Source organism: Dysidea avara, chromosome 8, assembly GCF_963678975.1.
Source record: "Dysidea avara chromosome 8, odDysAvar1.4, whole genome shotgun sequence".
In the NCBI taxonomy this organism is placed as follows: Eukaryota; Metazoa; Porifera; class Demospongiae; order Dictyoceratida; family Dysideidae; genus Dysidea; species Dysidea avara.
In genome coordinates, this window is record NC_089279.1 from 3656607 (window position 1) to 3679368 (window position 22762).

Genomic DNA, 22762 nt, shown 5'->3' on the forward strand with positions numbered 1-22762 from the left:
AATGAAATAGTTAAACACATTAAGAGATTTAAAAATTTCCCCTTTGTATAGGGTCCTTTAGTTTCAATCAAATAGGAGTATACATCTCTGAACAGCAAATCTGGCCACTGTGTCATATCATCAGTCAACTCTTTTACTTTCAAAACATGGCAGATGCTCTATTCACGTGATATTCTAATGATGTAATGAAGTGCCACATCTTAGCACGCACACACAATGCATGATCTATACATGAGTGCATTTTTAACAAGTGAATAATTTAATTAGCTACTAATAAAAGAAGTATTCAATCAACATGTACACACATACAAAGAACTGTGCAATACAAAACCATTATATTGCAGTCAGTGGTACTGAAGTGTTCAGTGTGTATTCTTGTAACTATCATTGTGGACTTCAAATACATCGACATCTTTAAGAGACAGAAAACAAGGAAAGCAATTTCACTGCTCAAAATCATTCTTCACACTCCTGGAAAAGAGAAAGACACAGTGAAATGGAACAAGTTGGGTATACATCATGTTATGTAGTGATTATATTATTACTCAGCTGTGACTGTAAAGTACAGCATGACTTTGAAACAACATCTGATGTTGTGTAAGAAAAAAGCATTTTGTGTATTTCGTGTACTAAAAAGGAGGAATACAAAGTGATGCAACCAAGTGTATATGCTATGTGTGTTGGGGACTAGCTACAGTATGTTGTGTTGAAGTTTGTAGGTATGCATGAAGCCATGCCCACTTATAGGAAATATGTTTTGCTAACTGTAGGCTTACTTGGAACCATCCCTACCTACTAATCGAAAGTTAATTTTAAAACTTAAAAGTTTACTGAAAACTGGTAATGGGAAAATGGAAAACTGAAATAAATAGAAACTTCGTATACAAGTATGAGAGTAAAACCTTGCTTAATAGCTACCTTTTAAATAAAAGATCACCTCTTTACAAAGACCACATTGTGATGGTGAACCTGTCAAGTAATTAGGTCCCAAACACAGTGCATGTTCGACCTTCTTAATAAGTAGGGGGCTAACTATTTAAATACTTCATTATTTGTTCTTTATCAAGTATCTGATGAAGTGATGATGTGGGAACAGCTAATAGCAAGGGAAAAAGATTTTAAAGTTTTATTGTCTTTTACTTACAAACAATGGACCCACTTGACATGGTCACTATAAAGAGGTGGTCTTATTAATGAGGTCATGAAGTACACCTGAGTCAGAGACTTGGTCTGCCTCATGCGTGCATGGTGTAGGTATGATATAATTTACCTTCTATTGGCTTGCAGGGCCAACATAGAGTCCCATAACCCTATGTGGTCTCCACCACACGGCCGTGTCATGGTGCTGCCATTAACCACATCACCTACAAGCGATGTTTTATTGTGTTTGCCATGAGGATGCTGGCAGCGTGACACACACCATACCCCCCCCCCCCCCCCCCACACACACACACAGAGCTGAATCACACCAATATCATAAATCTGGAAAAACTTGCTGTCAAAAAATTTTCATCACTGGCTGTATTGACAAAAAATAAAACGCCAAATTATTTTACAAATAATTTGCGCATACAAATATTATTCAGTCAAAAAACTTTTGTCAATTATGCCAGTGACGAAAATTTGTTTTGCTGAAATTTTAATAGATGGAAATTTTCTATGCCAAAATTTTCCTGATTTATGGCATACATGTTTGCATGTTAAGTAGGACACCTACACAATGTGGGTTGTATGAAAACTGCCTACAAATTTTGTAAAAAAAAGTGTCAATTTGGTGGGCCAGGAAATCTGAAGCAAGCATACTGCAAGAAGTACCTAAAGCTAGCAAAACCTAAAAATCAGGTGAGAAAATACCGAAATGCAGTATTCAATTGTACTACAGATACTGTACAATCAAAGGACATTGACAGAGGACAGCAACACAGGATGAACATGCATGTACATATGATAAAACTATTTTATTGATCTTGTGTATAAGCTTAAACCATGTACATACTATTTTTTCAAGTGTCACACTGAGGGTACACTATTACAATAATAAACCTGCCTACTAGTAGTACTATTATAGGATGGCTACTTGTTTTATTCCATGTCTTTTCTTTCTTTTATCCAAGTTATCAAAACACGATCAATTATTCATGTCAAGCCTCATGACACTATGAGAGAAATATTAATATTTACAAAAGTGTAGCTAGCACAGTACCATTTGAGAAAAATGTTCATAGAAAAAAGGGCAAAACCCCTCAAACAGTACTGTACTCTGTTACTGTTTGAGATTATGGCACAACTTAGGTAAATATTAGATGACATATCACTCAAACAATCACCATGTCACAGGGGCAGTTTTAGGGGGGTTTCCAAAGTTTCCGGAAACCCCTTACTTCAGAACAGTTGTCCAGCCATTAGGTAACTATAGCTATTAGCCAGTATTTCACTAATTCTTCCTTAACTACAACTAAACCACGATTTATACTCACCAAAATACTCATCAGCCAGCCGATACTATTCTTGCAGCAAAACTTAACTGAGGATCACACCCCAATGTTTTAATTCGTTTAGAGTTAATAGTATTAGTAAACCTTTAAGGCTACATGAAGGATAAATGCTAAGTGTACTATGAAGGAGCAAAGTGTTGATAAGTAGAATCATCAGTAGTGAGCTATGTGTAGGCTAAATAAGCTAACCTTCTATCCCACTGAAGTCCTACATCAAACTAAAAAAATTGGGAGTATATGGTAGTTATTACCACTGGTAAAGGGTTCTTTCTCAAGATGTTTTGGAAGCCAATAGCACGTTTTGAGGCAAATTGGCTCTTTATTGTGCTATGAACATCAGTAGCACTCAATTTCAGACATGAGCTATGTTTGGTAGGACTCAAACATGAGCTATATCAGTAGCACTCAGACATGAGCTATGTTAGTAGCACTCAAAAGAGGTAAGCTGGTAACATGAGCTACATCAGTAGCACTCAGACATGAGCTATGTTGGTAGCACTCAAACATGATCTATATATGTTGGGATAGCACTCAAACACGGACTATGTCAGTAGCACTCAAAAATTAGCTATACCATTAGCATTATTCAGATATGATCATAAGCCATGTTAATAGCACTCACACATGCTCGACGTCAGTACATGGGCTACTTCGCTAATACTCAAACATGAACTATGTTGGTAGCACTCAGACATGAGCTATATTGGTAGTATCCAGACAGGAGCTAAGTCAAGAACACACAGACATGAGCTACATATGTCTGTAGCACTCAAATGAGGTAAGTTGGTAGCACTCAAACATGAGCTACATCAGTAGCACCCAGACATGAGCTACGTTAGTAGCAGCCATACATGAGCAATGCCAGTAGCACTCAGATGAGGCAAGTTGCAAACATGAGTGATGTCAGTAGCACTCACATACGAGCTACACCAGTACCACTCAAATATGAGCTATGTCATTAGCACTCAAACATGAGCTACATCAGTAAATGTGGGCTACATCCATAGCACTCAAACATGGGCTATACTGGTAGCTCTCAAACATGAACGATGCACAAACATAATCATGAGCCACGTTAGTAGCACTTGTAACATGAGTTATGTCAGTAGCACCCAAACATGAGCTACATCAGTGACACTGGTAATATGAGTTATGTCAATAGCACACAAAAATGAGCTACATCAGTAGCATTTGTAATACGAGTAGCACCTGACGGCATCAACCACAAAAAAAAAGTGACATGCAAGTTGGTGGCTAATAGTCACATATCAGCAATGTCGATTGGCAGCACCTGCTGCACTAAATAGAGCAACTATACATTGCAGTCACACATCAACTATACGTGTGTCTGACTACATCAATAATTATCACAGTAAATATGGGACATATACTCTGGTAGCTCAGCACAGTCACACTTGAGCAATGTAGGTAACACCTGACTGCAGTAAATGTGACACTGCTGGTAGTGCTCTTCAATCACATTTGCTAAGACATTAGTACCTGGGTGCATCAATTCTAGTAAAATTAATGTGATAGCTATGTTGGTATCACAGTACAGTCGCCATGCCAGGATAGGACTATTTTAATACTCCTGACCATCTCATGATTGCGGCTACATATCAGTTGCATTATTAGTACCTGCACCATTGACAGATCTTACAGATAGTAACAGCACAGGACAGTCATGAGCTTTAGCACCTGACTGCATCACTATTACTCAGTATCAGTCACAGTGGGTGAGACAGCTATGTCAGTAGTGCAGTACAGTTGCACATTACAGGGCCATAGCAATCGCATGAGGGGCTTTGGTCTCTGCAAAATTTAGCATACTTAGCATGCCCAGCCATGTACTCTAAAGACTCCTCTTCACCCACACTAATCATAAAGGCCTAGTGCCTGCATCAGCTATAACAGTAGCACCTGACAGCATAATTTGCAGTATATTTGATGGCTATACAGTGGTAGCACAGTTCATTATAGATGTGTATCAGCTATACATGATAACATCGATGGCAGTAGATACAACAGCTACTCAGCTGATTATACAGTGGCATATCAGTTATTGCACTTAACTGAATGACGGGACAGCTTGTAGCATTGTACAGTTACACATCAGCTAATCACTACCACTAAACGGCAGGACATGCAGCTGCTGCGGCCACAGTTTAAGCACACTTCAGCTACGCTGCACTGAGAGCTTATGACTGCACCTGCTAAGCAACCAGCATAGCGGAGTCAGATATCAACTTGATCATTAGCACCTGACTACATTATTTGCTCCAGCTAGATGTGGCAGTGATGTTCAGTAGCACATGTATACAGTACACATATATCAGTTAAATTGATAGCTGATAATCAAGATGAACAGCTACTACTACAGCTCACTTGCTGGGAACATCTTGACTAGAACTGCTAGCAATCAAAAAAAAAACAAAATAAAAACAAAACAAAACATACTGGCATATTCGATATCCAGCTAGTCAGGATGTGACAGATAAGCAGCACACCACAACAGCTATGGTGACCACCACACAAAGCAATTGAGTGAGGATAGATCTGGTAGCACTATATACTTCAGGCAACAAGACAAAGTCGTACTATGCTATTTGATCATTACCACATGACAGCTGTATCTCACTCTGGCTTACCGAAATCACACCAGGCATAGGAAGATCTAGGAGACATTGTCAGGGAGGGCCAAGGGGGGGCAAGAAGTTTTAGTGCACAACAGTGTTTATTCCACTAAGAGGATAAGAATGGAATTCTAGTACACAAGTTGTATATATTCATTTGAATAACTATAGCTGGTTGAATGATGGACATACAGTTTTTAAGACTAGCTACAGTATGTTCACGTTGAGCTGAATCCTCAAAAGCATTTAATAACTCATGGATGCAATTACACACGATCTTGAAATTTGGCTCATTTGTAGTACTGTTTGACCCGCTAAAATTATTTCAAAATCTTTTTGTCCAAATGTTTGACATAATATTTACGGCCAATCAAAATTTTCACAATACATTTCCTATGGGGAAGCCATATAAGTACAGTGTCCATTTTGGATTACAGCCCTTTCCTGAACTTTTAATGGAGCCAAACCGTACGTATCTGTTGTTGACACCTTTGCTGTTACCATTAATCATTTGGTTGGCTGAAATGTTAACTCTGTTGAAAAAAAATCCACTTTTAATCTTTAGCTGTTTTTCAGGATTCAGCTCAACGTGAACATACTATAGTTGGAGAAAAAATTTAAAAATTAGACCTCTTAGGTTTTGAATTTGAGAGCATTTTTGATAGCACTTGTAGCTAACAAAGTGTATGCTTTGCAATGCATACAAAGATTGGTTGTATAGCCTATCTGAGACAAACCTGTTTGATGGCAAAGTAATCACTAAATCAAAATAAGGAGTAGCTAGCTAGTTTTGTTATGTTTTGTGAAAATTGTAAATTGATGACGTTAGAATTGCGACTGTTCTATTAGAGTAGTGACTGCTCTATTAGAGTATCTCGATCTTTACACAAAAATTTCAATTTATCTGCCTTACTTTCTTTACAGTGTAGCTACAGTTTAGCTACAACTGTAAAGTACATTTATAACTGTTGTCTTCTATTTGCCCATTGGCTTTCTATACTTCTGCATACAGTGTGAATGCATGATTCTAGTTTCTGGTTTCAATATAGTACAGTGTAGATCCAAGGGGGGCAAGAAAAGGGCCGGGGGGGGGGGGGGGGGCGGCACAGCACCCCCCGGCCCCCCCTCAGATCCGCCTATGACACCAGGCATGCATGTTAAACACAGATGCCTACACTATGAATAGAGATGCGAGACTGCTCTAAGCAGTATCAAATTAATGACACATAGACACGTCAGACTGAGCTGCACCTCAACTCTCTGGATATGGGGAACACATCAATTATTATTATTATTATTATTTACCTATACTGTACAACTTCAGAAATGAAGAAAAATGTACAGACAAATTACACAAAAAAAATTCAATACAATAAGTAAATTATAATTTAATTATAGATTTAAATACTTCAAGTGAATTAGAGTCTTTAGCTAGGTTAGGTAAATCATTCTAAAGTGAAATTGTTGCTGGAAAAAATGAGGACTGATATGAGGTCTTTGATGCTTGCAATGATACGAGGTTAAAAGGATGATAATTTCTTGTACTGGAATACATTGCAAAGTTAGTATACAAATCAAATGGGATATCAATTTCATTGTGGATAATTTTGTACATCATGGATAATCTTAATTTTAATCGTCTGCTTTCAAGTGATTCCCAGTCCAGCTGGTCCATAAGGTTAGTTACGCTAACGGTAGGGTCACGTGTGTATGTATTGGTCACAAACCGGGCTGCTCTTCGTTGTATCTGCTCTAACTGGGATATTAAGGTAGACTGCCAGTGTGCCCACACTGTTGCAGCATATTCGAGTTGGGAATGAATAAATACGGTGTATGCTAATTTCTTAGCATGGATTGAGGCACATGAGATATTACGTTTGAGAAATCCCAATGTTTTGTTGGCTTTAGCTGTTATGTAGTTGACATGCATGTTCCATTTTAGGTCTGATTGGATGATGACACCTAAGTACTTGCAACTGTCAACTTGGGACAAGGGAGAGTTATCCATGTAATAGGTTCTTATTATGATTGTGTCAAGAGTGCACAAGTAGGTGAGCCAATATTACCCACTATGACTGCACTGTGAGCTGGGGACATAGTGCAGCTGCACATCAGCAAGGTCAGCACGTGACTACAATGCTAAAATCCAACAGGCCGTGCAGCCACTAAAACGCACTCACATACAAATGTAGCTATATTATAGACTAGCATTGGTACCTGCCCTATGTGCAGGACCATCTCCACATTAAACATTTTTAATGCCACAAAGAGGGACTAAGCATTAAACACCAGCACTGCTAATGTAGCTATGTAGGGTACACGGTGATGTCACATTTTTTAAAGAGCATGAGGTTTTCTTATGTCATTAATGATGCAAAACACTAAAGTTTATTGTTTGTGGTTTTGACAGGAATGTAGTTTAATTATTCAGTGCATCTTCCCTACCAGTGACTTCAACGTGCTGTATAGAACAAACGAAACCTTTGCTGCTTTACATGAGAACTAATGCAACAATAATTAATATATTGGGAACCAAGCATAAATATTAGTGTCCTATATTTGCTGTGTAGCATGTATGTCGATAGTGCTTTAAAGTACATGATCCTTATGCAGTACATAATAATTTATAGTGAAGCATGCATGCAAGGCTAGCTAATTAGTTAAACTGCATGCGAGCTAAGGCAATTGTATACAGTATACCCTACATTACATACAGGTTGTGTACACACGGTACAGTTTCAGTTTCTACATTTTGATGTTTACCTTACCGACTGTCACAAAGAGAAATGAACTTGAGCATAATTTAAAGTCAACACAATTTGCAGTTATAGTTACTGCATGGCAAGCAAAAGTTCAGAACTTGTCCTATGCACTTTCAGTTCTGATGTTGCAGTGACACATATACCTCTTGCCATACAAAAACCCAGTTTTGAAACACCTGCAGTGTAATTGACCAATAAGGTAATGTATGAATCTTTAGAGTGAAAGCATGTAAGCAGGATAGTGAAACAGTTGTGCCAGGTCAGATGCAGTTCCTCGGTGTAAACTATGGATCTGCATGGTTCCAGTATTATCATTTTTCAGATGCACAGTAGTATTTGTTCAATCATGCAAGCTGCCTATTACTACAGCAGTATTGAGGTAAGTCTGAACAAACAGTTTTTCATGTCAGTGCACACCTATGTGCTTAAAACAAAGATGTAGATATTCTGGATACTGGTGAAAGAAGCTTTTACCTACTCTAATACAACACACTGGACCAACACACAGATGGACAAATATGTTGGCAATTTGTCTGCCCTGTCCCAAAAGTGCTATAAGAGTCCCTATTATGTGAGGTAATTCAGTGCCAGTGCTGAAAAACTGAGCATAAGAGTTTGTAGATGAAGACTTGCATGGAACAGATAAAGCAAAAAGGTGCATCAAAAAGGTCCCAAAAGTGAAAAAAAAAGTTATGACTTAGGCGGGGATTGAACCCTGGCTGGTTATAATAACTTGGGGTTAAGGGAGGTGCACAAATCGCCACAGTTGTTTATCAGTGGTTTTGACAGGAATGTAGCTCAACTTTTCAGTGATCCTTCCCTACACCAGTGCCTTCATCGCCCTATAAAGAGCGAACAAAAGCACGTATTGATTTGCTACAACAACACTCGAGTTGCCAGATGATGGGCGTTTAATTTCGCTAAAGTCCCGCCTCGATACGTGCTTTGCATGGCAAGATATGATGAGCTAAAAGTCGTGTTTTAAAAAGGTGTTCACAAAAAGGTACTGAGTAGAAAGAAAAAATCTGTCAACACGTGGATTTGAACCCACGACCTCTTACACGCTAGTCAGGCATTCTACCACTTGAACAGTATGTGCTGTGGTTTTCAAAGGAATGTTGCTCAAGTTTTCTCTACACTTTGGCCTTCTACGCGCTGTAGAGACCGAACGGAAGCACGCGTTAACTCGTGATAACAATCTTAGAGTAGGCGGATGATGAGCGCTTCATTATCAGCACAGACTATGTCGATTCGCGCCAAGTCTGGTGAGTAAGCAGCGTGACCGTCAGACAGACAGACAGACAGCTTTTCAGCGTTATATATATACTAGCATTGGTACCTGCCCTATGTGCAGGACCATCTCCACATTAAACATTTTAATGCCACGAAGAGGGACTAAGCATTAAACACCAGCACTGCTAATGTAGCTATGTAGGGTACACGGTGATGTCACATTTTTTAAAGAGCATGAGGTTTTCTTATGTCATTAATGATGCAAAACACTAAAGTTTATTGTTTGTGGTTTTGACAGGAATGTAGTTTAATTATTCAGTGCATCTTCCCTACCAGTGACTTCAACGTGCTGTATAGAACAAACGAAACCTTAGCTGCTTTACATGAGAACTAATGCAACAATAATTAATATATTGGGAACCAAGCATAAATATTAGTGTCCTATATTTGCTGTGTAGCATGTATGTCGATAGTGCTTTAAAGTACATGATCCTTATGCAGTACATAATAATTTATAGTGAAGCATGCATGCAAGGCTAGCTAATTAGTTAAACTGCATGCGAGCTAAGGCAATTGTATACAGTATACCCTACATTACATACAGGTTGTGTACACACGGTACAGTTTCAGTTTCTACATTTTGATGTTTACCTTACCAACTGTCACAAAGAGAAATGAACTTGAGCATAATTTAAAGTCAACACAATTTGCAGTTATAGTTACTGCATGGCAAGCAAAAGTTCAGAACTTGTCCTATGTACTTTCAGTTCTGATGTTGCAGAGACACATATACCTCTTGCCATACAAAAACCCAGTTTTGAAACACCTGCAGTGTAATTGACCAATAAGGTAATGTATGAATCTTTAGAGTGAAACCATGTAAGCAGGATAGTGAAACAGTTGTGCCAGGTCAGATGCAATTCCTCGGTGTAAACTATGGATCTGCATGGTTCCAGTATTATCATTTTTCAGATGCACAGTAGTATTTGTTCAATCATGCAAGCTGCCTATTACTACAGCAGTATTGAGGTAAGTCTGAACAAACAGTTTTTCATGTCAGTGCACACCTATGTGCTTAAAACAAAGATGTAGATATTCTGGATACTGGTGAAAGAAGCTTTTACCTACTCTAATACAACACACTGGACCAACACACAGATGGACAAATATGTTGGCAATTTGTCTGCCCTATCCCAAAAGTGCTATAAGAGTCCCTATTATGTGAGGTAATTCAGTGCCAGTGCTGAAAAACTGATCATAAGAGTTTGTAGATGAAGACTTGCATGGAACAGATAGAGCAAAACGGTGTATCAAAAAGGTCCCAAAAGTGAAAAAAAAAGTTATGACCTAGGCGGGGATTGGACCCTGGCTGGTTATAATAACTTGTGGTTAAGGGAGGTGCACAAATCGCCACAGTTGTTTATCAGTGGTTTTGACAGGAATGTAGCTCAACTTTTCAGTGATCCTTCCCTACACCAGTGCCTTCATCGCCCTATAAAGAGCGAACAAAAGCACGTATTGATTTGCTACAACAACACTCGAGTTGCCAGATGATGGGCGTTTAATTTCGCTAAAGTCCCGCCTCGATACGTACTTTGCATGCCAAGATATGATGAGCTAAAAGTCGTGTTTTAAAAAGGTACCTGCCCTATGTGCAGGACCATCTCCACATTAAACATTTTAATGCCACGAAGAGGGACTAAGCATTAAACACCAGCACTGCTAATGTAGCTATGTAGGGTACATGGTGATGTCACATTTTTTAAAGAGCATAAGGTTTTCTTATGTCATTAATGATGCAAAACACTAAAGTTTATTGTTTGTGGTTTTGACAGGAATGTAGTTTTATTATTCAGTGCATCTTCCCTACCAGTGACTTCAACGTGCTGTATAGAACAAACGGAACCTTTTCTGCTTTACATGAGAACTAATGCAACAATAATTAATATATTGGGAACCAAGCATAAATATTAGTGTCCTATATTTGCTGTGTAGCATGTATGTCGATAGTGCTTTAAAGTACATGATCCTTATGCAGTACATAATAATTTATAGTGAAGCATGGATGCAAGGCTAGCTAATTAGTTAAACTGCATGTGAGCTAAGGCAATTGTATACAGTATACTCTACATTACATACAGGTTGTGTACACACGGTACAGTTTCAGTTTCTACATTTTGATGTTTACCTTACCGACTGTCACAAAGAGAAATGAACTTGAGCATAATTTAAAGTCAACACAATTTGCAGTTATAGTTACTGCATGGCAAGCAAAAGTTCAGAACTTGTCCTATGCACTTTCAGTTCTGATGTTGCAGTGACACATATACCTCTTGCCATACAAAAACCCAGTTTTGAAACACCTGCAGTGTAATTGACCAATAAGGTAATGTATGAATCTTTAGAGTGAAACCATGTAAGCAGGATAGTGAAACAGTTGTGCCAGGTCAGATGCAGTTCCTCGGTGTAAACTATGGATCTGCATGGTTCCAGTGTTATCATTTTTCAGATGCACAGTAGTATTTGTTCAATCATGCAAGCTGCCTATTACTACAGCAGCATTGAGGTAAGTCTGAACAAACAGTTTTTCATGTCAGTGCACACCTATGTGCTTAAAACAAAGATGTAGATATTCTGGATACTGGTGAAAGAAGCTTTTACCTACTCTAATACAACACACTGGACCAACACACAGATGGACAAATATGTTGGCAATTTGTCTGCCCTGTCCCAAAAGTGCTATAAGAGTCCCTATTATGTGAGGTAATTCAGTGCCAGTGCTGAAAAACTGATCATAAGAGTTTGTAGATGAAGACTTGCATGGAACAGATAGAGCAAAACGGTGTATCAAAAAGGTTCCAAAAGTGAAAAAAAAAGTTATGACCTAGGCGGGGATTGAACCCTGGCTGTTATAATAACTTGTGGTTAAGGGAGGTGCACAAATCGCCACAGTTGTTTATCAGTGGTTTTGACAGGAATGTAGCTCAACTTTTCAGTGATCCTTCCCTACACCAGTGCCTTCATCGCCCTATAAAGAGCGAACAAAAGCACGTATTGATTTGCTACAACAACACTCGAGTTGCCAGATGATGGGCGTTTAATTTCGCTGAAGTCCCGCCTCGATACGTGCTTTGCATGCCAAGATATGATGAGCTAAAAGCCGTGTTTTAAAAAGGTGTTCACAAAAAGGTACTAAGTAGAAAGAAAAAAATCTGTCAACACGTGAATTTGAACCCACGACCTCTTGCACGCTAGTCAGGCGTTCTACCACTTGAACAGTATGTGCTGTGGTTTTCAAAGGAATGTTGCTCAAGTTTTCTCTACACCTTGGCCTTCTACGCGCTGTAGAGACCGAACGGAAGCACGCGTGAACTCGTGATAACAATCTTAGAGTAGGCGGATGATGAGCGCTTCATTATCAGCACAGACTATGTCGATTCGCGCCAAGTCTGGTGAGTAAGCAGCGTGACCGTCAGACAGACAGACAGACAGACATTTTCAGCTTTATATATATAGATAGATAAGATTAACAAGTTACAGCTATCGCTACCGATACTGCCAACTTTGCAACGTGCTAGCTGGTGACACACAGTCTTAGCATAATTCATAAGTCAAAACTATGACCATAAAACTTCAATCAAACAAAGGCCACGGTACTATACTGTAGTGTCACGCAGCTAAGTATCAATGAAACTGGCGTAGTTTGACAGCTGACTGCTTTCTTAGATCAGGGAATGGCACTGATACAATATCACTCACTTAACGTTTTGAAATATGTTCCTTTCTTTGCCGGCCAGTATCAACAACCATTAGCTGTCTGCAGCTCCTAACCGCGCTGCTGGCACGGTTCACATGAAGGTGGCCAGGTAGCCATGAACAGGCAAGCACACGTGCTAACGCTATCAAAGGCGACAAGGCCTCATCTGCGCGACAGGAAAAGGAAAACCAAGCTCAAACAAGATGATCATTTTGGCAAGGTTTAAATTACTCTAATTAGCTACTTAATAGGATCCCTGCTACCCCAATTATGGGCTTTCTTTGGGCTATGGAACTCTCGCCCAGATAGGCTCGAGTTAGCTGCAGGGGACACATCCAGCCATACAGATTACAACAAAGGCTCGAAAACGCAATAACAGCTACGCGCCTGTCACCGACCTGCGCTGAGAGGGGATCACGTGATGAAACAACCTGACCACCTGCCAAAAAATATATGTACAATGTCGATGCCACCAACATCTACCGAGTAGTGCTAAAAGCCGGAACGGAATGGAACGGAACCAATTAGGCCCGGGAAAAAAAAAAAAGGGCAATCCGGGCAGTCCATCAAGCCGGGCAGTCATTTTTTCCCGGGCAGTCCATCAAGCCCGGGAAAAAAAAATAGGGCGCGCGCCAAGTAGAAAAATAGTTTGAGATGGATTTTGCATCGTTTCCAACTGCCACACAGTGACTAGAATTGTGCTAGAGTTCATTTCCTTCTACTTACACGCAAGCTAGAAATCGCGCTCTCGAAGTTTCTATTTAATGCCCGCCACGTGGCATGTTGTGCTCCTACCAATCCATCCAATTCTGTTTAATCCTGATGTAGAATTGCTTCCTTATCATTGTAAAAGGTAAACTACTGTAGTATTTTCATGTTATAGTCGTGTCCAACTCTTTAGTAACAGCGAGGATGGTTTTCTGAAGTCTGCCAGCATGGGCAATAATTTACGAGAGTTAACCACAGTGCATGTTAGTGGCTGTGAATCATATGCTTACAGTACTTACAAAATAATAGTTTAGCAGGTTAAATGATAGTTTTTCAGCGTAGGCAGTTGCAAAACGCTTTCGTGCAGTGGGAATTAAATAGATACTTCGAGCGAGCGATTTCTAGCATGCCTACAAGTAGAAGAAAACTAACTTCATCACAATTCTAGTCACTATGTAATGGTAAGAAACGGTGTACAATCTGCAAAAACGATTTATTAACTTGGAGCGCGCCCCATTCCATTCCGTTCCGGCTTTTAGCATTACCCACATCTACCAAATGAATATTTTTAATACCGCCAACAACCACAATACGTAATTCGATAAATATGTGCTAATGTGTCGGTGACAAATTTTCGTTTTGCTCACTCAGGTTGAGTCCATAAGCGCCTCATAAAATAATTATGTATTTTTGAGTCTGCATAGTGATTTCGTGACATCACAAAGAGCAAAGAAGAACAGAAGTAAACAGTCTAATAAGCCAAGTTGACTGCCACTGTTTGAGGTGTAATGTGTTCACTTGTATTACCAAGTACTGAAAGTTACCAATGTTTATCCTGTTTCTTGTCTCATTTCATTTTGTTAATTAGCAAAGCCCCTAAAGGGGTAAAACGCTAATACAAAAATTAAGTTAGTTATTAGTTAATACAAGCTTAAAATCTGCAAGGGATAGGTTTAATGTTATCGATTTCCATTCAGGTATCGTTCTGGGGAACAAGGAAAATTTCTAAGTATCACAAGAGGTTTGAATGTGGTAAAATGATTTGATCTAGTTGATGTCAGTCTTGTGGGTGAGGGTAAATATTGTTCACTGTATATCCCTGGGAATGGTATGAACAGAACATGGCTTGCAATTCCTATAAGTAACCAACATTAGGGCTTGGAAATTGTTAGGCACGGCATAGTGTACTCCATGAGGTGGAGTTGGCATCTTTCACTCCTTTAATTTTTTCAACAACTGGGTGTATGTAGGGGCGGATCTGGGGGGGGCTTTGGGGGCTGTCCCCCCCCCTTCATATTTAGGCTTTACTTGATCAATCTGCTGAGTATTATAATGAAATTTTGTCTTGGCATAATTATATGATCACTAATAATACAAATACTCATAAAACGACCTTATAAACATCTTTCCAAGGTATTATCAGTGGATTTATGTTAAAGTTTATGCAACAAGGACCCGGATCAGTATTGGAGATGTACAAGATCGAGATACTCTAATAGAGCAGTCAGCTAACTACTCTAATAGAACATTCACTGGAAACATGTAGTTGGTTCTGTTATGGAATTTTTCCAAATCTGCCTGCACCTATACATACAATGAAGTGCATTGGTCTGTTTAAAAGGCTTCATTCATCTACTTGTGTAGTTAATATGTATGGCAATACTTAATTCAAGTACACGATTTTCATTGAAAATGCTCTCAGATTCCAATCTTGTATTGTTCAAATTTCAAAATTTTCCACTTTCAACATTATTATTCTAACATGCACCTATTCAGTGTTGTGCAATTGTGAGAGGAGTGCATCATGTACTTGGTTGTCTGTACCTACCCAAACTTTTCCATTAGCAAAATGCTTCAGAGAGCCATACCTATAATCTAAAGGCATGTAGTATATAAAATATCTACAGGCAGAAAATATTATGAATTTTATGTGAAAATGTCTCCAAATTGCAGTATTTTAGATCAAAATTTTCCTGGGGGGGGCATGCCCCAGACCCCCCTAGTTCCAGCATGCTTTGTACACCTCGATCTACCCAAGAGATTATTACCTTGAGTTAGCCCCCCTTTTCATAAATCCTAGATCCACCCCTGGGGGGGGGTTCAAAGGGTTCCATGAAACTCCCCTTTTGAAAGAGCCTCTCTTACTCAAGATACTCTAATAGAGCAGTCACAGTATTGTTAAGAGGAGTTAGAGGAGCAGTGTAGCAAGCTACTTGTGTAGTTATAAATAAGGAAATATAGTTGGTGAGGGCATCTATGGTGAGGGGCAGCTATTGTCAGCAGGTGATGACCTTTTTTTTTTGATCTTCGACTTACAGCTAGGCTGAAGTTTGCAATTCCAGAGTGGAATTCCCCTTTTAAAAAGTCTGGATCCGCCCCTGGTATGGGCAAGGAAGCAGTCAGTTTTTATCACTGTCTTGCTGAATTGCTTTCCAAACGTAACACCATGACCTACAGCAGCACTCTTGCGTGGCTTCGTGTTTGCTTGTTGTCTTTTTTCTCTTTTAAGATCTGCAACTATGTTCATCTGGGGAAGCCGTTCCATCTCTTACAGATCATCTGATGTTTCCCTAGAACTAGGCCTTATAAGTATATCTAGGGACTTTTAAATGTCGCCATTATTGTTGTATCAGTTGTGTCCAGCACACATTCCTTTTGTGCTGGGGGTGGTAGGCAAGGGAGTTCCATCTAGCCTGGGAAAAAAAAGTAAAAAACAAAAACAAAAAAAAACAATAAAATAAAAACAGTGTACTTTCATTAGGCCATACGAAATGAAAGGTAAAGTGTTACTAAGGGTTTACTAGTTAAAATGGATGTTAGTTGATTGCAGTTGCATGCCACCAAAATTACATTTGTATTTTAATATTCTATCACTGTAACCTAAATTAAAAGGGGCTTCTGTCAAAACATGGAAACCCACCTACTGTTTTCAACAGTGAGAGTATGCTTATTCTTAACAAAAAGGTTTGAAACCTCATCCAAACGGCTTATAGGCGTAAAAAAGTGCACACCCAAGTAAAGCAGAGTTAACTGTGACAAAAAGTGATGATATAGTGTGGCCACGTGTGAGGTATGCAAGTTGTAAATATTAATCAGATATAAATATATATATATGTTAAAGTGTTAATGAGAACTATGTGATGCTGCCAGTCTTTAAGTGTGCAAGCATCTTCATAAATGCTACTCAAATGTGATTCTCAATAAAGCAAAGTGTATAGATTCTCTGATAGCAATAAATAGTTTGAGTTTGGTCACATTTTCTTTGTTCATAGCATTGCTATATAGAGGAAAAGTGGTCAAACTCAAAAGTATTTATTGCTATCAGAAAATCTATACACTTTGCTTTATTGAAAATCAAATTTGAGTGGCATTTATGAAAATACTCACACATTTAAAGACTAGTAGCTTCACATTAATACTTTAGCAATAATATTGTATTATCTGATTAATATTTTTACAACTTGCATACCTCACACATGGCTGCAATATGATATCATTACTTTTTGTCACAGTTAATTCTGCTTTACTTGGACGCGCATGTTTTTTATAGCTATAGCTAAGCTGTTTTAGATGTGATCCTTAACTACAGACACAATGATATTTTATCGAAGACGGAAGTTATAATTGTATTTTTTAATTTGATTTTTTGATAATACTCTAATAAAATGCACATTTTTTTTAGGCTTTCTAATAGAATGCTGACATAGAATAATCTAGAATTTCCATTGGTAGATCTATGAAAATGACTTTTACTATTAAGTAAATTTTAGCAAGGATTTTCATAGAAATTAGGTGAGGTAATCAGCAGTGATAGCAGTGGTTAAGGATTTAGGTGTTCAGTACAGAGGTCCGTGGTTCGAACTCTGGTAAGTTTGTTTTTTTCCCCAACATTTTTCATGCACCTTTTACCCCACGTTGACTGTTCTATTAGAGTATCTCAACCCCATGATCTACATTTGTTTGGTTCTTTCTTTGTAACTCTGTAGCTGTTACTTCTTTGTATTTCTAACCATCGAAAGGCACTGCTACAATGGCTAGCCTAGGTTCACACTAAATTTCAAGTTATTCCCATAAGCGGTTTGCCCTGTAGCTGTGACAGAAGTTCAATCTTTTTTGTACACGAATTATTTGTTTATTTTCACATGAAATGTTATTATGTGTGGTGTTGACACTCTTACAATAGAACTCCCATGGAGTGATATGGAGCCGCTGGCACTGAAGTGATGGTTGTGACACACACACACACACACACACACACACACACACACACACACACACACACACACACACACACACACACACACACACACACACACACACACACACACACGCACACACACACATTGTATATTGTTGCATACCATTTCAACAGGTCTCGTCATTGCTGTTCCCATCCTGGACATCATTTGTTCTCCTCATGTGGTCCCGTATAGTTTGGGTCATTCTGAAGTTCAATGCTAAGGACACAGTGTAATACACTACTCCATTGTTACAGTCCTCAACAAATGGTAAGTTAAAATATTGATAGATATTGTAGAGAATATATTGCATTGGTATAATAGAGGAGTAGAATATTGGAGGGGGGGGGGGGGGGTGTTGAAAGGGTGAACTCCAGCATTAATGAAAGCAGACTGGTAGAGTATTAGAATGTATTATTGTATACACAGAGGCAGCAGATCTATTTCCCTACATGGAGAGGTATTGGATATTAGTGACTGTTATTGCATTCCTATTGGTCAGTCTTGTCGGTGATGTCACCATATTCAAAATGGTCTAATGGTCTATATGTTGTTCTTCCTATTATTCCTAATATGTTATGAGGTGAGTGTAACTCTGTGTGTGTGGTGTGTGTGTGTGTGTGTGGTGTGTGTGTGTTTGTGTGGTGTGTGTGTGTGTAGATCCTCCTCTCTCTTTCAAGAGAGAGAAGAAGAGGGTATGTGTGTGCATGCCTAGTGTGCTTGTGTGATTGCACACACAACACACACTCACACTCTTTCACCATCCACAGATATTACCTCGTTACTGGTACAACATGATGAAGCCATTGTGGACACTTCTCATATTTTATGCCTTCGTGGAGCTAGTAATTATCTACACTTATCAGTTCAGTTACATAAGCCACAAGTAGGAGAAGTTGTTTGAGAACCATCATGGCAGCCTGACCCCAGAGGAAATGTATGTTGAAATTACTAGTGCTTCTCTGTAAAACATTGTAAATTTGTTCTTTCTTGTTTTAATTACAATGGAAATACAAGTGTTTTGAAATGCAAATATATTTCAGCTTATTTTATTTGCAGCTTGCAGAGTATTGGCTTCTTTCGAGTAGAAATAGATGATCTTTCATTCACTAATGTTGAAGATTTATTTTAGACACTCATACCTCCCACACTGTTTGTAGCAGTAATGGCACTCCAGTTGAAATATTTCAGTCCACTGGATGTAGCGGTAGAAGAACCAATAGCACACAGCTCTTTGACTGAAGAGGGAGATGACAATACTCCTAAACTATTACAAAAATTGATAAAATATATACACATATTTGCTGAATTCTGTTGGAAATTTCTAGAAATCTATCTTGACAAGGTTATAACAATAGTAGCATTTGTTCTTGTCCTACAACAAGTTAGTTCAACTCATATCATCACATTGCTTATACTATTGGGACCGATTGTCGGGATGAGAGCCACACGAGTCTGGTACCCAATACTAACCCTGTACATTAGTGTATTGATCATGTTGAAGATGATGTACCAAGTTAGAATGGTTGAAGTGGACACATTTGATCTCACTGATGAATGTTCTGTAAGCAATAGAGTTTTAGTGCGTTTACCATTGTGGTGTGGTAGGCTATTGATGTTATTGACAGCCACAAAGCTCAAGTTACTGGTGAGATGTTCAACTACAAGTATTCACCTCGGGAAAGTGACCCAGCCTGGTTTGGCTTCTTCAAGGTCGAGTGTCAGGACTGCAGTGGCTTCATAAGCTACATCACGGTATCTGTGTGTGTGTGTGTGTGTATGCCTGTGTATAACACGTGTCACAATTTCAGGTTCACATTGTTCTTGTCATGTTGATCGCATGCAGATACTCAGTGTCAAGAAGACAAGTAAATGGTGTCACGTATTGTCCCTTCTTCCAGTGCTTGTTTGTAGGCACGATGTCAGAGGCAGCATGACAATAGCACTCTTGATACAGACAAGTTGGTGTTGTTCCCTGGCATCACTGTAGAGGAGATGGACACATCCATTCTCAAGACCGTAGCCTATCTAGTCAGCCATATATTTGAGTTCTATGGTCTACACGTGAGCCCAGTATACAATACAGGATGTGCAGTGAGAGAAGTGTTGCTCAAATGAGCTGAACCACTTCAAGTTTTACAAGCTGTGTTTTATTTAAAACACTTCACAAAAGCTGTCTACTTAAAACAATCGTGAATAAGCCTTCACTATTTTTTCTAGCTCACTAAACACAAGACTTAATTTCACGCCATAGTTTCTTTGTAGTACTTTTTATTGGTGTTTGTTTAAAGGGTCCACTTGTCTGCTTATCATAGCATCCTTACTTCAAGATATGGGCCCAGCATTAGCAAACTACTTCATCTCATGTAGCATCCATTTCATTATATTAATAATGTGAATTTATTTCTCTTCTAGTTGTGTTGGTGTGTATTAGCCATCAACATAGCAGTGAGGATTGACGTGTATGGAGTGGTGTATGCTGTGGCACTGGGTCTGCTCTTGTTTATATCATGGATGAGACTATGGCCAGCCTGGGTGATCTACTTGTTATTTCATGGATGTCTATTGGTACTACAATACCTCCTACTGTTGAATACTCCATATGGAGCTTGTATCCAGGATGGGAGGGAGGATAAGGGTTAGTGTGTTATTGTGAAAGTTAAAATCCACACTAAAATACCCAAGCTGTGAAAAAAGGGCATAGCCTTGGAGGCCACACCCTTTTCCCACAGATTGGCTGTTTTGTGTGGGTTTTTGTTTCTTTTCGTACCCTATATAGCCTCAAAGCTAGTCATGGACTAGCTGTAGGGCTTATTTTTACCCACATTTCTTCTTATCTGCAGACAAAATGATGATGTTATTGAAGACAGAAGTTATATTTGTACTGTTTTTGTAATACTCTAATAGAGCGCACATTTTTTTTTTGAGGTTTTCTATTAGAATGCACATAATAGAATTTCCATCGGTAAATATATGAAAATAACTTTTACTATTAAGTAAATTTTAGTTAGGATTTTTCTTAGAAATTAAATGAGGTGATCAGTGGTGATACCAGTGGTTTAGGATTTGAGTGCTCAGTACAAAGGTCCCTGGTTACTCCAGTAGTAACATTTTTCATGCACCTTTTACCCCATGTTGACTGTTCTATTAGAGTATCTCAACCCCATGATCTACATTTGTTTGGTTTTTGCTTTATAACTCTGTAACTGTTACCTCTTTGTATTTCTAACCATCAAAAGGCACTGCTATGATAGCTAGCCTAGGTTCACACTAAATTTCAAGTTATTCCCATAAGCAGTTTGCCGACACAAGTTCAATCTTTTTTACGCAAATAAACATAGCCTTTAAATGCTCTTCATCTGTACCAGATTTAAAGGAAATTGAATTATGACTTTGGATCTTATAACAAGTTTTGCAAAGTATGTGAAAAGAATAATCTAGGTCACCGTAGAAGAAAAGAACAAAGAAAAAATAAATTAAAACTTTGGTTGCTTATATCTTGTAAATGGCTGGAGTGATATTATCAAATTTGCTTTGTGGCCTACCCTACCTAGTGGACAGCTATAGCCTTTTATTTCTTTCTGTTAATATATCCATGGTGTAACGTATCAGCTTTCTTGGCCACATGACTCACTACTGTGTGTCTTAATTGTGTTATTGCATTGTAAAATCTTACACATAGATAGCTCATTTTTTCTGTAAGAGGTTTTAGATATGGAACCACCCGTATTAGAACCAAATTATTTGTCTTCATTGTGGAGTTTATATTTTGAACACTCTACATAATTATTTGTTTATCCTCACATGAAATGTTATTATTTGTGGCATTGACACTCTTACAATAGAACTCCCATGGAGTGATATGGAGCCGTTGGCACTGAAGCGATGGTTGTGGCTACCTTTGAGCAGTGACAATGTGACCATATTGAACAAGGATTGGTTGTGGGGTGAGTAGCCTTTTTTCCTACCCCTGGTAATTGTACCTGTTTTTGTAGCTGATTTTTTCTCATTCTTGTTCCTTTGCTCTGAGTCTTTCAATTTCCCTCAGAGGTCACAGCAGCCTGCAACTAACACCATAGGTCAACGATTTGCCTTTTGTGCCTTTGATCAAGCTGAGTGAGTGGTAATATTACTTGTAACACTTGCTATTACTGCTTTTGTTCTGTAGGATTTTATTAGATCATATTAAAGTATGTATTTGTGTGCTGTGTGTTTTTGTGTGTGTGCGTGTGCATGCGTGCGTGTGTGTGTGTGCATGTGCATGTGCATAAATGTGTGTGCGTGCGTGTGTGTGTGTGTGCGTGCATGCATAAGTGTGTGTGTGTGTGTGTGTGTGTGTGTGTGTGTGTGTGTGTACTGTGTTTGTAAAAAACTACACTGTTACTTAAGGTGGTATAGTGAAAGTATCGCTCAGTGTGTGCGCGTGGTGCATGTGCACACCAGCATACGAGTGATACTTATATTTTAAGTAACAATACAGTTTTTGATTGTTTGCTTCCCCCCACACAGAGGGTGGTCTTCAAACACTCCTATTGGTTCACAATATTCATCATAGTTGCTGTTGGGGTAGCACAAGTCAGTATACTAGGAGTTGTCTACCTGCTTGCCTGTTTCGTCCTTCTCTGGTTTGGCAGTAGAATGCAATTGCTTCCTCCTAGAAAGCTAAGCCGTCGGTAAGTAGTTTGCAATGACACTGGTTATTGTACGGTAGAATGTTAATATAGAAGATAATATTTTAATTCCATTGGGAACCTGTAAAAGAGCTGTGTAAATATTTGTCTAGCTACTGTTAGCCATTTGATAGTTTCACTAGTATCAGGTGACCTATGTTTTCTAGCTGGTTTATGCTACTAGCAGTTGTTTGGTGTGTGCTGCTAGTGAAGATATCGCTACAGGTACATGTTCTACATCAATGTATTCTAATTGTTTAGTTTAT

The 22762-nt window shown here is 38.7% G+C and overlaps 2 protein-coding genes across 3 annotated transcripts in view; one reads left to right on the forward strand and one right to left on the reverse strand.

The window, feature by feature from the left end:
• LOC136262787 (piezo-type mechanosensitive ion channel component 1-like) overlaps positions 1-22762 on the forward strand; it is a 52622-nt gene that overhangs the window by 19582 nt on the left and 10278 nt on the right. Inside the window, exons 1-11 of one of the 2 annotated variants that reach the window (XM_066057190.1) lie at positions 18623-18763; positions 18886-19390; positions 19435-19581; positions 19638-19694; positions 19741-19890; positions 20242-20464; positions 21672-21773; positions 21822-21942; positions 21995-22016; positions 22336-22499; positions 22664-22721. In XM_066057190.1, coding sequence (XP_065913262.1) covers positions 18992-19390; positions 19435-19581; positions 19638-19694; positions 19741-19890; positions 20242-20464; positions 21672-21773; positions 21822-21942; positions 21995-22016; positions 22336-22499; positions 22664-22721 — 1443 coding nt within the window. In that variant the 5' untranslated portion in view covers positions 18623-18763; positions 18886-18991. Of the gene's footprint in view, positions 1-18622; positions 18764-18885; positions 19391-19434; positions 19582-19637; positions 19695-19740; positions 19891-20241; positions 20465-21671; positions 21774-21821; positions 21943-21994; positions 22017-22335; positions 22500-22663; positions 22722-22762 lie in introns of those variants that run through there. The other variant, XM_066057189.1, reaches the window with a different exon arrangement.
• The window catches only part of LOC136262786 (protein NLRC5-like), a 67930-nt gene continuing 45329 nt past the window's right edge, over positions 162-22762 (reverse strand). Inside the window, exon 4 of the mRNA XM_066057185.1 lies at positions 162-471. The gene's annotated coding sequence lies outside the window, so the exon portion shown is untranslated. The remainder of the gene's footprint in view (positions 472-22762) is intronic.